We start from the raw sequence: 13,652 nt of genomic DNA on the forward strand, positions 1-13,652 counted from the left end.
TGCCTGCAAAGGATGCTTGTTCCAGCCAGCACTTGTTCACCCTGATGTCTGAGTATGTGATAAATGCCAATCAAATACGCTCTTTGCTGTCCAGCAGCTAACCCGGAGGAACAGAGTTTGGAGCTGCTGCTTACAAACAGAATTGCTGTGTAGATCCTGTGCTTTATGTGGGTATAGACATGTATGTGGGAAGTGTGTTTATGAATATCCCACCATCTCGGGGGTGGGAGACTGTAGGAGTGGAAATTAAGACAGGGAAAGACCTTTTCTTTTCCCCCTTACGATGTGCTGTATTCCCTTATGCAGCACAGAAGAGGCATTGACAAAAGCATCTGCATTGGCAGAACTGCTGAGAAAATCCCCAAAGCAAAAGTTGACTGGTATCACAGATGCTTAAATAAAGAAAAGGCAGAGCTGAGCAATGTTGCTGAGGTTGGTAGCACAGGGCTAAGTCGTTCAGGGGCACAGCGAAACCTTGAGAGAATTACCAACAAGTGACAAAAACTACACCCAGAGGTTATGGTTAAATGCAGAAAGTGCTTGCGTGCTAAAGACAAGAGAAAAAGCAAGCGAGGGAGGTAGAGAGGTTGAGAAGCGGAATGTGAGAGTGAGGAGGGGAGAGGGAAATGCAGTGTACACTGAGCTGAGCAGCAGGGAGAAAAGCTTCAAACAGGATTTCTCAGCTTTAGATGTTTGCAGGCACACCAGTAGGTATCCGCATGGTGCCTTAAAGGATGTGGACGAAAGGCGAGTCGGAGGGGCTCCAGACTTTGGGGATTGTGGTGGTGGTGTGCTCCTCTCTGAAACTTTTGCACTACCTTGGGCTCATTGACTTGTCAGATGGTAAGAGAACTTCCAAGTTTTCCTGCTCCTGTTTACTTCTGTTTAAATCCGTTTTGGGAAAGCCATTGCAGGCAGCAGACAGGCTGTGGGAAGGAAAGCATTGTCTGCCAGTGCACTGGTGTTCAGTATTGTCTTTGTCTGTATTAAGAATCATTCAGGCTGCAAAGGGGGAATTATGCTTTATGCTTTACTGAGGACTTTTGTTTGCTTTTAGTGTATTATCTTCGAGAGAATCTGAAGCCGTGATTATTTTTGTTTTGTGCGTTATTTTACCAACTTTTCTTGATTTTTCTTGGTGTTACTTCATTTTGTCTCCTGCAAATAAATTAGTGCCAACCTAGAAAAAGGCAAGTCTCTCTTGGGGTAGTGGAAGCACAGCTGATAATTCCGTGCATGATTTCAGACGGCTACCTAAAACAGTCGTGACTTTTGCAGATTTAAGACGTGATGGAATGCATGTGAACAAACCAAAACTTCTCTGTATTTGCTATTGCAGACGCTTCAGCAAAACAACCTAGACAGAAATATCCCTGTTTTCACTTATTGAACTGGAAGATTTGATCTCTCTTCATCTTACCAATGTAATGAACTTTGTTTTTCCCTAAAGGTTTTCCTGGCTGAGTAAAGCATGTGTGTGTTAACAGTCAAGTGAGCTTCGGGGATGGTATTATTTATTCTATTTATACAGAATAATTTTTATATATATATATATAGGGATGTAGGTGCCATTGAATTTTGAAAGAAAATAAATTTTTGATGAAACAAATTGTTTTAAAACAGAGACCCCCAAGTCACTGAGCGTATTTTTGCTTTGATCACTGTGCCCGTTTATCTAGCAAAGGAAATAGCAGTGATAAAATATTAGCATGAAGACCCACATTACTTTATTCAGATGCTATCTTTAAAATAGGAGCTAGTGAGGGTTGTTGAAAGATTGAATAAAAGTCAAGGAAATTTAGATAGGAAATATGTTTTGCTGGATAATGTTAAAAGCAAGAAAAGCAGATGAGATTTTAACCTTGCTATTATAAAATCAGTGCTGTTGTGTAATCCTGGAAATCCTCCTGCAGGATTGGGAACAAACAGGAAAAATTTCCTAAATAAGAGTTATGTAGTTTGAGAAGATGGAAATTGTCATGGATTTGTCATGACATGAATGTTGATATTCCTTACTACAAACTGAATGCTGTGGGAGCTGTAAGCTTACTCTCAGAATGTCACCAGAGTTCCATTATATAATTAAAAAGAAATTAAGATCTGACAATGACAATTGATTTCCTAAATGGCAACAGAAATGCTCACCTGAAATACAAGCTGTCAAGTGCTGAGGCAATGGCATTGCTGCCTGTTTCACTGCAAGAACATTTCTATGCCTTCTTTCCAGATCTATTGACTCTAATTCCAGTGTCTGCTCTTTCCAAAGCATTCTCTTTCCCAGAAGTGTCTCCCCAGTGTTTCCCCAACAAAGTTAAATGTGTGCCAGGTGAGGAAGTCATCTGTTCAAAGATGACGAGCAGAAGTGAACAAATAGCCCCAGCTTGTACTCACCTGCAGGTTGCAGACAGCAGTCAATAATCCCTCGATCCATACAAGCGCAGAAGAGTACGGCTTCTTTTAAGTCTTAAGGGAATCCTACCAAAATTACCGATAGCCATAGCTCCTATTTGCTGATGGATTACCTGACAGTGTATAGGGTACACTTAATAAACCTTTTTAGCTTTAGGTATTTTTTTCTTGGATTTCTGTTTTTTTTTTCTGGCTGCAGAATGGTTCACGGGGAGACCAAGATATATTTACTTAGTACTCATTAAATGATACGAGCTTGTGATTTTCCCTTCTGATTCTGTACCTGTGCTAAGAATTACTTAAACGGCTGGATAGTAACATTAATGTAGTGCAGGTGATCATTCCTGTAGTGCAGTGCAGATTTCAGTCACTCCTTACAAGTGGCATTAAACTGTTTTCTTGCCTGTGCTAGGAGGCAGCAATAGGAAGGGTACAGTGGGTGCTTATATTGCCACATAAATATTTCTAACGTCTTTACATTCACTAGAATATGATTGTTGCTTTCCATTCATAAGCATCTAGAAAATCCATATAGTTTCTCCTGACTGTGTAAATAACACTAAAATAAGGCATTGAAATTGCCTATAGACTTACTTCTTTTTAGAACTAAAATTATTCTGTTTCCTGTAGATGGAACAGGCTTTCTCAGACAATGTTCCTTTGTCCTGGTTAGAGAGGAAAACAAAGATAAAGCGGAGTGCTGATTCTCCATCAGTCTAGCATAAGAAGCAACAGTTATGAGAGGGAAAGACAGTAACTGGGAAATGTGAAGGTTCAGAACTTGCTGCAGCTGAGCTCACGTGAGCCCAGTTCCACCTTCCCTCACAGCTGTGGTCCAGAGGTGAGGTCCCATCCTCACTGTCAGCTATTTCGGGGCTTTGACTGGGAACAACCGACGCCACAGCCATTAGGGGCAGCTTACATCCCTGAGCACAACCTAAACCTGTTGAGCATTTTGAATACAATATTAAACCAAGAGGTTATTTTTTCTACTTTGTTTTGTCCACCTGGAATGCAGCTGGGACAAGTCTCTGTGAAATGGTGCCCTGAAAGTCAGCCGAGCAGGAGAGCTGCAGTAAGATCAGACCTTTGCCGGCTGCACTGTTTGTGTTTTCCAAATTCTGTATGAAAATGTCCCCATTTTGCAACCCAGGGAAGGGTACTGGCTAGATACATTTAACAGGCAAAATTTGCTAAACCAGAGGAAGTTCTGCAAAGCACAGGGCAGGTTTTGGTGACACCAGTAGACACAGGGTGTTGATGACTCTTTGCTTTATCCCACTGTGCTGTCTATTGGGGTCCATGTTTGCGGGCTGTGTCCTTGCTGCCATTCTGTGCTGCGACAGAGCTCCTGCACTCCCATAGGGTTAGTTCCCAGCTCCTATAGAGCAGCTCATGACCACATCCAAAGGTGGGCTAAGAGCTGAAAATGGGTTTTCTTTAGTGCAACCGTGTATCCACAAACAATTATGTTTTACATGTTTGGGGAAACATCTGGGGAAACCTTGTATTAACTTGTGGTTAGAGACCAAAAGCCTCTGTCAAGTGAGAGTAAATTCTGGCTGTGCGTTTGCTTTATGAGTTTGGCTTTAACCCAGCTTCTTTGCAAAACATCCATCCATCCATCCTACAGGTACCTCTGAAGCACACATAAATCATAATTCTTCTAGTCAGAGGGATCCAGGGCAAATATGAACTGTGCTTTTGGACTAGTTCAATATTGATTCAGTAATACATATGGCAGGGTGCAACCCCCTCAAAATAAATAGAGTTAAAATATACCATCAAGTATAATGTCAGGGATTTAGCTTTTTAATACAGGAAAGCCTTCATTCCTTAGCTGAAGTCACTTATATTAGCACAGATTAGAAGCAGGTGCTCAAATATTTTTGACTGAATAAGTAAAGGTACAAATTGGCTATCTCAGATGCTCCTGAGGTTGTTACTACACGTGTCTCATGCAACGGTATGCCAGAAATACACTGCCAAGGGGTAGATTTCAGGTGCCACTGGAACAATTTTGATAAAATTGCCAATGGAGATAGAGCTTAAAGGCAGTTCCCTTCACTAGAATAAGTGCTTCAGGGCTTTCCAGTGCACCCCTTTTCATGTGGTGTGTCGAGTACATGATGTTAGAGAGAGAGAGGAAACAGACGTTTGCTGTTGTACCAAGTAACCCTTAAGGTAACCCAGACCTCAGAGTGAGAGGCTTGTTCTTCATAATGCTTTACCTGGGAGCAGCTGAGTTGAAAGCAAAACTAGCTGAAGCAGGGATTTTGCCTGAGTTCTGATCCAAAGTAACCACAAAGAGGGAGGATTTATGATCTGGTAACTGATCACCTTAAATAGCCTTTGGTACTGTTGCAAATTCTGAGGCTGGGAATAGCTAAAGGCAAATCACACCTGATATTGCTTTGATTCATGAGGAACTTGTCCTGGGTTCAGCTACTGCTGAACCCAGGACAGAACTGCACGGCCTTAAGTAATAGTACCTAAAGGTTAAAGCCTCTGAAGGAGAGAGCAGTCCTGCACAAGGGGCAGACCAGGGTTCCTGCTCTGGCTCCCACAAAGGTATTTATTGCCCAGCTGCTACAGATGCTAGCTGGCCTGCAGTGAAAAGTGTGCTCTGTCTGGTTCTCATAATTTGATACGGTATTGATTAATCCAAATGTGGAATAGGGATATTCGTACATAAAAGCTTTTGTGAGAGCATGTTCCTTCCTCTTGTTCCTTCCAAGATTCAGACTGGAACTTCAAACCCACTTTAAAGAGAGGGAAGGAGGAGAGAGATTTGAGCAGGAAAGTGGAATCTCTTCTCCAGGGTATCCCCTGTGAAGGTGCTCCTGGTGCAGAGGCTGTGTTAGAGCTGAATCAACACATCTCATTACGTCTTCCCAGCGATTGCTGTTCCGTTATTCCAACACTTGTACAGATTTCTCCATCTGAAGCCCAAATCGCCTGCTCTCTTCCTGCCACCCCAGGCTGTTCAGAGGCAGAGCTGGAGTAACGTCAGCCCCCATGAAGCAGCTTGAGCACCTGCGTGTGGGGTCAGTGCTGGGAGACACTGCTGCAGTGCCCCAGAGGTGTCAGTGCTGGCGGAGGCTGGAGCAGTGCACACATACAGGAGCCCTGTTCTTTGCCCCACTATGGAAATTCCTCCATTTGTTGTATTTTCTCAGTCATTTTTACCTCATAGAGAAGGTTATGAGAATTGCTGTTCAGACTAAAAGGGAGCTGAATCAGTTTGGTAGATCAGTGTTTTGGGCTATGGTTCTTACTGCAGCTATTAAATCCCATAGCATCTCGACTAGATCTCCATCCATGGCTGTGTTCCAGGCCAGGTTGGACAGAGCCTTGACATGGTCTAGTGTGAGGCGTCCCTGCCCATGGCAGGTGGTTAGAACTGGATGACCTTAAGGTCCTTTCCAAACCATTCTATGATTCTATATGATTCTATGATCTCAGGTTTTTCATGGAAATTGTTCTGAGCGAGATTATGCAATTATTTACTGTGCAGCAGGAAACAGTAAGACCCTGTCTGTAAGATATGGCAGTAAAAATAAGGTTTTAGAAACCTGAACAAACACCAAACCTGTCGTGGATTTTTCAGCTTCAGAATCTCACTTTATTTTATGGCCAGGGATGTATCATGGTAACGATGTGTTCCTGTGCCCATGCTTGCATAGGGGTACCCCGCTTTCAAGGCTTGGCTCATTTAGACACATTGGTAACTTGCAGACAAAGTCCCACATTCCAGAGGGAAGCAGTCAGAAGAGAAATGCCTAAACTATTCCTACTGCTCAGTCTGAACACTTGTGAGTATGGTGTTGCTCTGTGAGGATTATTCATATCCATACAGTAAATACTGCATAATCTATACCCATGGGGGGCCAGAACTAGGGGTTTACAGCCAAAATGAAGTTGGGAGTTCCTAGTTTTTGGTGGTTTGTCCTTGCTCTTCTTGCACAACCTTTAGTGTCTGGCACTCTTTCAGATGGGCAAGTTAAACCTTTTAACTAGAAGGGGTTGTTTTAGCAGCAGAGATTCTGCCTCAGCCCTCTGATCTATGGAGGGATTCAATGAGTAGCTGTAATTACTTATGGTTGTGTGTTTATCAGAGCATGTTGTACTACTCTGCTTTAACAGTGAGGCTGCCTTTGAATCAGGAGGCATTGACTCAGAAGGGAATGGTCATGGTACAGCACAGTCTGCCCCGCATCCTGTGTCCTACTGCTTCTCAGTGCTTTTTCCCTTTAGGGACCGCTGGAGCTCCTGCAGCAGGTTGAGGAATTGCATCATCTTCTGGCATGGAAGTGGGCAGAGCGTGAATGTGCCTGCCTGTGTTGGTGTGGGGGTCTGGGGGACTGGTGAGGTCTGAGGGCGGGGTGGTGGGGTCTGAGTAGGGGGTGAGGTGGAGACCGGCCGTGGTGTTGGGTTGGTTGCTGTTGCCGGGCGCAGTCTCATCGATGCCACCATCCAGTTGTAGAAGTGCTGGGTGGAGGTGTAAATTCCCGGCCGTTGTGCTCTCCCACAGCCTTCCCCCCAGCTGGTGACTCCCACAAGCCAGAAGAAGTCAGAATTGTTGTCTTTGCACATGAGAGGACCACCGCTGTCACCCTGAGGCGGGGGAGAGAGGATGAAACTGGCATTAGGTGGCCGCTATCGGCACTATGGCTGGTTCCTGCTCTTTCACAGCACGCGCCAGAGCTGTATTCACTGCACAGAGAGGCTCTGCTCAGGTGCTGGAGCCTGCAGAACCTTATCTGGAGCGGGTCCTGGGGCTGTAAGGTAGAGCACGCTCTCGTGTCTGCACAGTGGCCATGGGTGTGTGGAAGATGGGGTGTTCCAGGACTGGGAACTGGACCTACAGGCTGTCGGGAGCACTGGATGGGGCAGAGTGCCAGGCCCCTGGGATGGGGGGGTCACTGGGCAAGGACCTGCAGATGGGAGAAGTGATGGAAGCCCCAGCAGCAGTAGGGACAGCGAGGTGGGAGGGTGACTTTCCAGGCTGAGCACGTTGAGGCTCTGTTTGGACACTTGTGCCCGGGCTGCCTGTGCTGCTGGGGTTGACTTGTAGCACGCTCCTACCTGGCAGCTGTCAATGCCACCCTCCGGGTAGCCAGCGCACAGGTTGTGGGTGTGGATGTCCCCTTGATACCACTCGCTGCTGTTGCAGGTGTTGACATTGATGAGGTGCACCTTGGCCTCCTGCAGGACAGTAGCTGAGCTTGCAGCTGTGGGCACAGAAAGGAATTAACACTCAGCAGCTCATGGCCAGTTCCCTTTCCCCAATGCTTGGCTTTGCCCCTCAAGAGGCATTGGACCTGTGTTTCCCATCTGTGCTGCTCTGCACAGTGGGTCAGGCCCATCTCTCAAGGCAAACAACCCCACAGAGTGACTCTGGCTTTCACCTCTGCTCTCAGGAAGCCCAGCCCGTCTCCCCAGTGTGCTAAGCTTGCCCTTTGAACATGAGTGTTTCTTGGGAACTCACATTTTGCTTTCCTGGAACCCCAGCCACTGATGTAGCAGTCTGTCAGCTGGGACACTCGTATCGACATGTCTGGCACGCAGATAAGCTGTATGTAGTCGTTGCACTGGAGAGGCCGGTCCAGTTCCAGCAAGGCAATGTCATTCTCCTCTGTGACCCTACTGTAGTAGGGGTGAGCAATTAGCTTCCTAATCTTGCGCACCTGAGCCTCGGGGCCCAGCCGTGTCAGCCGAGTGGCCCCGAGCAGCACGAACCACATCTGGATATGCCTGGAAGGCAGATGAGAAAGGGTCACTGGGAGCAGAGCCGGGTGCCTTCCACTTCACAAGGGTGAAAGGGAAGCAGTGCTGCAGAGGGTGCGACTGTCCCTGTGTGCCTTAGGCTCAAGGAATGTCGAGTTGGAGGCTGCTAGGAAGCAACAGCTTGAACCCAGCCTTCTCCTGAGCAGTCTGTCAGCTGGGCTCTGCAGTGACCAGCCACTGGGCATACTGCGAGGAAATGGGGTGGGAATAACGTGGTGCTGCAGACAGGGCACCTGCTAGGTTATGGGAATACCCCCCGCTCCCTTGTCCTCCTTACTTGGCGTTTATGAAGCAGTGGGCTGCTGTGAGGACCCACTGTGGGCTGATGAGGGACCCTCCGCATATGTGCACGGTGCCTGCTTCTGAGGTCTGCTGGATGCTGACGATCCAGGGCCAGGCCCCTGGCAGGGCATCTCTGCCACCCACGATGCGCTGCTTGCTGTAGTAAGCAGCCATGGGCCGGCGCCCGCAGCTCGCTCTGTAAGCAGAAGCTCATTAGTGTCCTTTCCGATGGCTTGCTGCTGCTGGGGCTGCGGGTCAGCTCTCTCCCTTCCCCGCAAGGTGCTGCATGGACAAGGAGGGCCAGGGAACCCTATGGGGCACGCGTCTGTTCATCTGCCCCGTTTCTGGTTTAGTCCTGTAGACGAGTTGTGCCAGCAGCCCCAGGTGCCCACATGGGGTTTGAGAAGCTGCGGTGTACCGCTGGGGGACAAGCAGGCTCCCTCCAGTGAACTCCGTAAGAGTTGCCAGGGTCCCCTCCCAGAGCCTCGGGCCACTTACCCACAGCTGTTTTGCGTGCCATGAGCGGGCCAGCCCATGGCCAGCGGGACAAGGAGAGGGAGCAGATTCATCACTGCCGGCGGCACATGGCAGCGACAGCAACTGAGGGCTGGGCTGGTCCGCACCGCTGCCGCAGCGGCCACTGCCCGCGGCGACTGATGTCATAGGGTGCGTGGTTCCAGGCGGGCGGGGGGCAGAACCCGGGATCAGGCACTCGCCGCACACCCCTGCTGCATGCTCTGCTTGTGGGACGAGGGGTGCAGCCCTGTGCCGGCAGCAGTGCCTGGCTCCAAAACCAGGTGTGCCATCATAGGAAGTTCCCTGCTGCCACCCTGCTCTTCCCCAGGTGTGCACCAGAGAGCATTGGTACCGCAGGCAGCGTGCCCACGTTTGGGTGGTGAAGACCCAACCCGGTTACAGCTGCAGCAGGCAGGCAATGATGTGACACACAAGTAAGCTAAGCACAGCCAAGCGGCATCCACCTTCCTGCATAAAGCACAGTGAAATGCAGATGAGGCACAGTCCACGCTGGCTACGTCAACTGCAGCAACATCCTCTCGCACGCTCTGTGCTCTTGCTGCCTAAGAGCTCTGTTGCTGTTCTGGGCCAGCACTGACAAAGGCAATTGTGGCACCTGCTATGCTTGGCCAAGAACATGCAGTTTTAAGCTCTGTACTGAGAAGGATGCTTCTTTCAGCCCCATTTACTAATGCCATTCTTAATGGCTTTGGTAAATCCTCATCTCATTTGTCTGCCTTCTACAGCTGTATGGTGGAGACTTGCTCACATGCAGGCAGCATATGTTTTCTTATATTGGAAAAGCAATACTTAAAGGGAGCCAACAAGAAACCTGGAGAGGGGCTTTGGGCAAGGGCCTGCAGGGACAGGCCAAGGGGAATGGCTTTAACCTGCCAGAGGGGAGACTGAGATGAGCTCGTAGGCAGAAGCTCTTCCCTGTGAGGATGCTGAGGCGCTGGCACAGGGTGCCCAGAGAAGCTGTGGCTGCCCCATCCCTGGCAGTGCTCAAGGCCAGGTTGGACACAGGGGCTTGGAGCAAGCTGCTCTAGTGGAAGGGGTCCCTGCCTGTGGTAGGGGGTTGGAGCTGGCTGAGCTTTAAGGTCCCTTCCAACCCAAACCAATCTGGGACTCCGTGATTCGCTGTTTATCATAGTTGCTCCATTGATAACCTTTCTCTTGAAATAGTGATTCCACATTCATTTATGTGCATGCAGTAGTAAAGCATCCTCAGTTTCACAGCTCTGTCCAGCATCCCCTCGTGTCTCTGTAAAGCTGCCTCACCTGTACATGTGCATAAGTTTTGTTTTCCTTGTAGCTTATCAACTTCCCTCTGCTCTTCGTGTCACACTTTCCTTTCTGGCTTTCAGGAGCTGTGTTGGCTGGCTCTGTTCACCTGAAATGCTGCCTGGTCTTTTTCACTTTGTTGTGTTAATGCCTGTCTGCTTTTTATCATGGTAATGTCCCTCTGCTTGTTATCAAGGGGTTCTAAATGTCACTGCTTTACAGAACCTGTGAGGAACGTGACACTATGCTCTTTCACTCTCTTTGCACCACAGCAATCCCATCCTTCCAGCTGAGTACTAAAACCTGCTCTATTTGCTTGCTGGAATTTCTGCATTCAAGCAAGACCAGCACAAACCGTGTATAAAATAGGTAGCATCGAAATTGCTACCTGGGCCTCTTTCCCATGTACTTCCTTGAACATTTACTTTGCCTTTAGCACACGGTCTGGTCCTTGCAGCTGTTCAGTGTCTCCATACTTTGATTAGTGCCTTCCTGCTTAAGCAGTCAGGAGCTTGGGTTTATTTCATTGTTTCCTGTTAAGAGTTAGAACTAATACAAGGCTCCTTTTCTAGCTCTGTTAATGCTCGCATTATCTGCTTGTCACTCTAGAGGGAACAGTGAGGTACTCAGAAGTGGAAAGTGGCAGATGCGTGTCCTGACCCATCAGAATAAAGACCGGCAAATACCGATCTTTATTAAAAAGGTTATTAAAGCTATTGCCAAAAGCTGTAACATTTTGACAGATGCAATCATATTTTCCCAATTCCCAAATGACAGTAGTGCATTTTCTATCTTTTCTGAAGGGGAGGGAGAGCACAGCAATAAACTGTGGTACTGGAGACTAGCAGCTTCTTACTGAAACGTCTGTGGTTGTTACCTACCAAATTCTTTGAGTGAAACGTAACAACTGAGCTGCTTAAAAGCATTTACTTTCCTAATTAAAGGTCAGCATCAGTGGGTGCTATATCCCACAAGTACCCCATAACTTGCACAGGCACAGAACTGAAAATCTGTCTGAGGCTGGTTAGATCCAAAACTAAATCTCTTATGGGAAAAGTATGTAAATGCCTCATAAAATTACAGGGAAGTAGATGTGGCATATGAAGAGGCCTCCTAGTCCAGAGCAGGGTTGTACCTGTCCATGGCAGCATGGCAAACTCTGTACAAGTATTACTTGTCTTCAGTCCACCAGTGGGCACAGAGAACAGATGACTGCTTGATCTGTGTAAAAGCCTTTAAAGAGTTCTCTGCTCTTTCAGGTTCCTCTTTGCTAGTCTAAATCACTTTTACTTCCTCTGGTCTTTCCTTGTTTGTTTTGTGAGTTAGCCCCTGATCATTTCCACTGCTCTTACCTGAAGTATTTATTGTTAATGCACCTCTGTCTTGCAGCTGTGACCTGACTGCCACTGAAACCAGCAGAGGGGCTATTTCATGTGCCTGGCAGGGTGTATTCCTGTTTGTAAGTCTGGTGAAGTGTTTGTTGTCTTTACAGGAAACCATCTTGGTCATTTATGTTCCAATTCTGCCCCGCTGTAAGGTGTAGATCCGCAGCCTGGCCAGCCCTTTGGTGTGGTTTATGCTGTTGTCAAACTTGTAGCCCTTTGTCTTTACTCAATTTCAGGTTGTTACCTTCAAGCCTTTTCTCAAACTTGCAAAGGTCTCCTGCAGTCCTTTCCAACAGGATGATACCTGTTCTGTTAGATCCCCAGCTTGGTTACAAACATATTGACCAGGACCAGACCTACAAAAGACTTGTGTGGAGCTGTGCATCATCCCTCCTGTTGTTTTGATGCTGAGCTGCTGAGAGCTGCCTCTCAAGAGCTATGCACCCAGTTGCCATGTGCCTCGTGGAAGCCTCATAAACCATTCCTTTCCCCAGCTTCCAGAGGAGAATGGTAGGTGAGATAGGTCCAAAAGTGTTACTCACATGAAGACGTAACGTGTTCCCTGTTTCTCTCCTCCACACAAGGATGTGCTATATTGATTCAGTTCTGTTCTACTGCAGTTTTGGCAATTCAGTAGCCCACACTTGTGAGCAGACATCGTTGGTTGTTCCAGTATTTCCTGAGAAAGTGAAAGGCAAAAAAAGGATATGGCCCTGTAATCCTTCCTTCTCTTTTAGCTGTTCGCCCCTTCCAGGGCAAAGGAGAAAGTCCTGCCTTTGGTCTCCTGGTTTTCTGAAGGTAGAGAAAACATAGTGATCACAGAAACACCAGTGCTGGGAAGCTTGGAAGTAAAACAGGATGACAGTATGATGGGAGACATCCCATATACCCTGTCATGTCGGATTTTCTTTTAGAGACTGTGGCTGAGAAACTGTTCTCTTCTGCCCCTTTATGCACGGTGAAGAGAGGTGTCACCTCGCCACAGGCATCACATGGCAGTGCAGCAACAGCCCCTCCAGACCCCTGGTTTGTGCTGATTACAGCAAGATGCTAATGATGCATAAGACATGTGAAAGCAGGAGATGCTGACTCATTCTGGCTTCCTTGGCTAGCAAACCCCCCAGCCTCTAAGTCACGTTCTTTAATTGCTGGTATAGCTCTCAGACAACTGCATCCCTCCATGGCTTCTCAATTTTGGTCTTTGTGTTTCTGATGTAAGACTCTGAGGGTCGACACTGTCCAACCAAAATTAGTAACATCAGGACAACTGTAATACCAAGAAGATGGAAAGTGCCAAAGTGCCCCTCCTCCTCTTTCAGGTGACAAAAATACACCTGTGTTTTACAATTCCTGCCTAAGTAGTCAACAATGTAAGCATTCAGTCCGAGATCAATAATGTTTTGTGGGACTATTGCAGGGGTGTAATTCCATCAGTCCTCCCTTGGGGTGTATTCTATGTGTTTCCCTTTCAGCTTTAGCAGTTCGAATTGAATAGATATGGATTTTACTTTTAGTCTGTTTGTACAAGAGTCGGTCCATGTGCACACGGCAAGCCTTCTTCTTCAGAAAGCCTCTCAGCATCACCAGACCCTTCTTAACAGAAAGCATTGCAGAAGGAAGTATCATGTGCATAACGCTTACCTGTGACAGCACTGAGGGAGGTTAAGAAATGCTCTTTGATCTCCATTCACATTCTGGAGAAGAGAGTGTAGTGGTGAAAGGACTGAAGTAATACTGTGTGGAAAAGCAGAGCCACAAGCACCTCCTCTGAAAGCACAATCACGTTTTCCTAAACCAGCATCAGTGGAAAGCCCAAGCATGCAGACTGTGTGTAAGGGGTTTGGAGGAGTGAGCGTGACTGGAGGTATAGAAGTGTTCTCCATGGAGCATGGCAGCGGATGGCCAAGAAAGGAAAGAGATGTGCTTTCAAGTGGGAAACACAGAGCACTGGAGGGGCAGGTAAAAAGTAAGCTGCTCTACGGTAGA

The 13,652-nt window shown here is 47.4% G+C and overlaps 2 protein-coding genes across 11 annotated transcripts in view; one reads left to right on the top strand and one right to left on the bottom strand.

Moving 5' to 3' along the window:
* Positions 1-13,652, top strand: part of KCNIP1 (potassium voltage-gated channel interacting protein 1) — a 398,129-nt gene that overhangs the window by 340,311 nt on the left and 44,166 nt on the right. The window contains exon 1 of one of the 9 annotated variants that reach the window (XM_061456421.1): positions 596-843. The exons of the other annotated variants lie outside the window; for them this stretch is intronic. Within the exon in view, the coding sequence (XP_061312405.1) occupies positions 735-843 (109 nt within the window). The 5' untranslated portion in view covers positions 596-734. Of the gene's footprint in view, positions 1-595; positions 844-13,652 lie in introns of those variants that run through there. 9 annotated transcript variants of the gene reach the window in all.
* On the bottom strand, positions 6,012-9,086 carry LOC133270855 (acrosin-like). Of its 2 annotated transcripts, XM_061456419.1 has the most exons (5): positions 8,980-9,086; positions 8,477-8,677; positions 7,901-8,166; positions 7,498-7,643; positions 6,012-7,026 (listed from the first exon to the last, which is right to left on the bottom strand). In XM_061456419.1, the coding sequence occupies exons 1-5, from the start codon at positions 9,048-9,050 to the stop codon at positions 6,637-6,639; spliced, it is 1,074 nt and encodes a 357-aa protein (XP_061312403.1). In that variant the 5' UTR covers positions 9,051-9,086; the 3' UTR covers positions 6,012-6,636. The 2 variants fall into 2 exon arrangements, with proteins under 2 accessions (XP_061312403.1, XP_061312404.1); XM_061456420.1 differs by lacking the exon at positions 8,477-8,677.

Source organism: Pezoporus flaviventris, unplaced genomic scaffold (genome assembly GCF_033815535.1).
Source record: "Pezoporus flaviventris isolate CSIRO_AGI_PZ_B2104156 unplaced genomic scaffold, CSIRO_AGI_Pfla_v1 ptg000023l, whole genome shotgun sequence".
Classification (NCBI taxonomy): Eukaryota; Metazoa; Chordata; class Aves; order Psittaciformes; family Psittacidae; genus Pezoporus; species Pezoporus flaviventris.

Excerpts from the sequence above, each read along its gene's own strand:
- LOC133270855 (XM_061456419.1), bottom strand. The coding sequence starts at position 9,050 with ATGAATCTGCTCCCTCTCCTTGTCCCGCTGGCCATGGGCTGGCCCGCT. Across the intron at positions 8,167-8,476 it reads CACTGCTTCATAAACGCCAA|GCATATCCAGATGTGGTTCG; the intron begins GTAAGGAGGACA and ends TCTGCCTTCCAG. Across the intron at positions 7,644-7,900 it reads GGGTTCCAGGAAAGCAAAAT|CTGCAAGCTCAGCTACTGTC; the intron begins GTGAGTTCCCAA and ends CTGTGCCCACAG.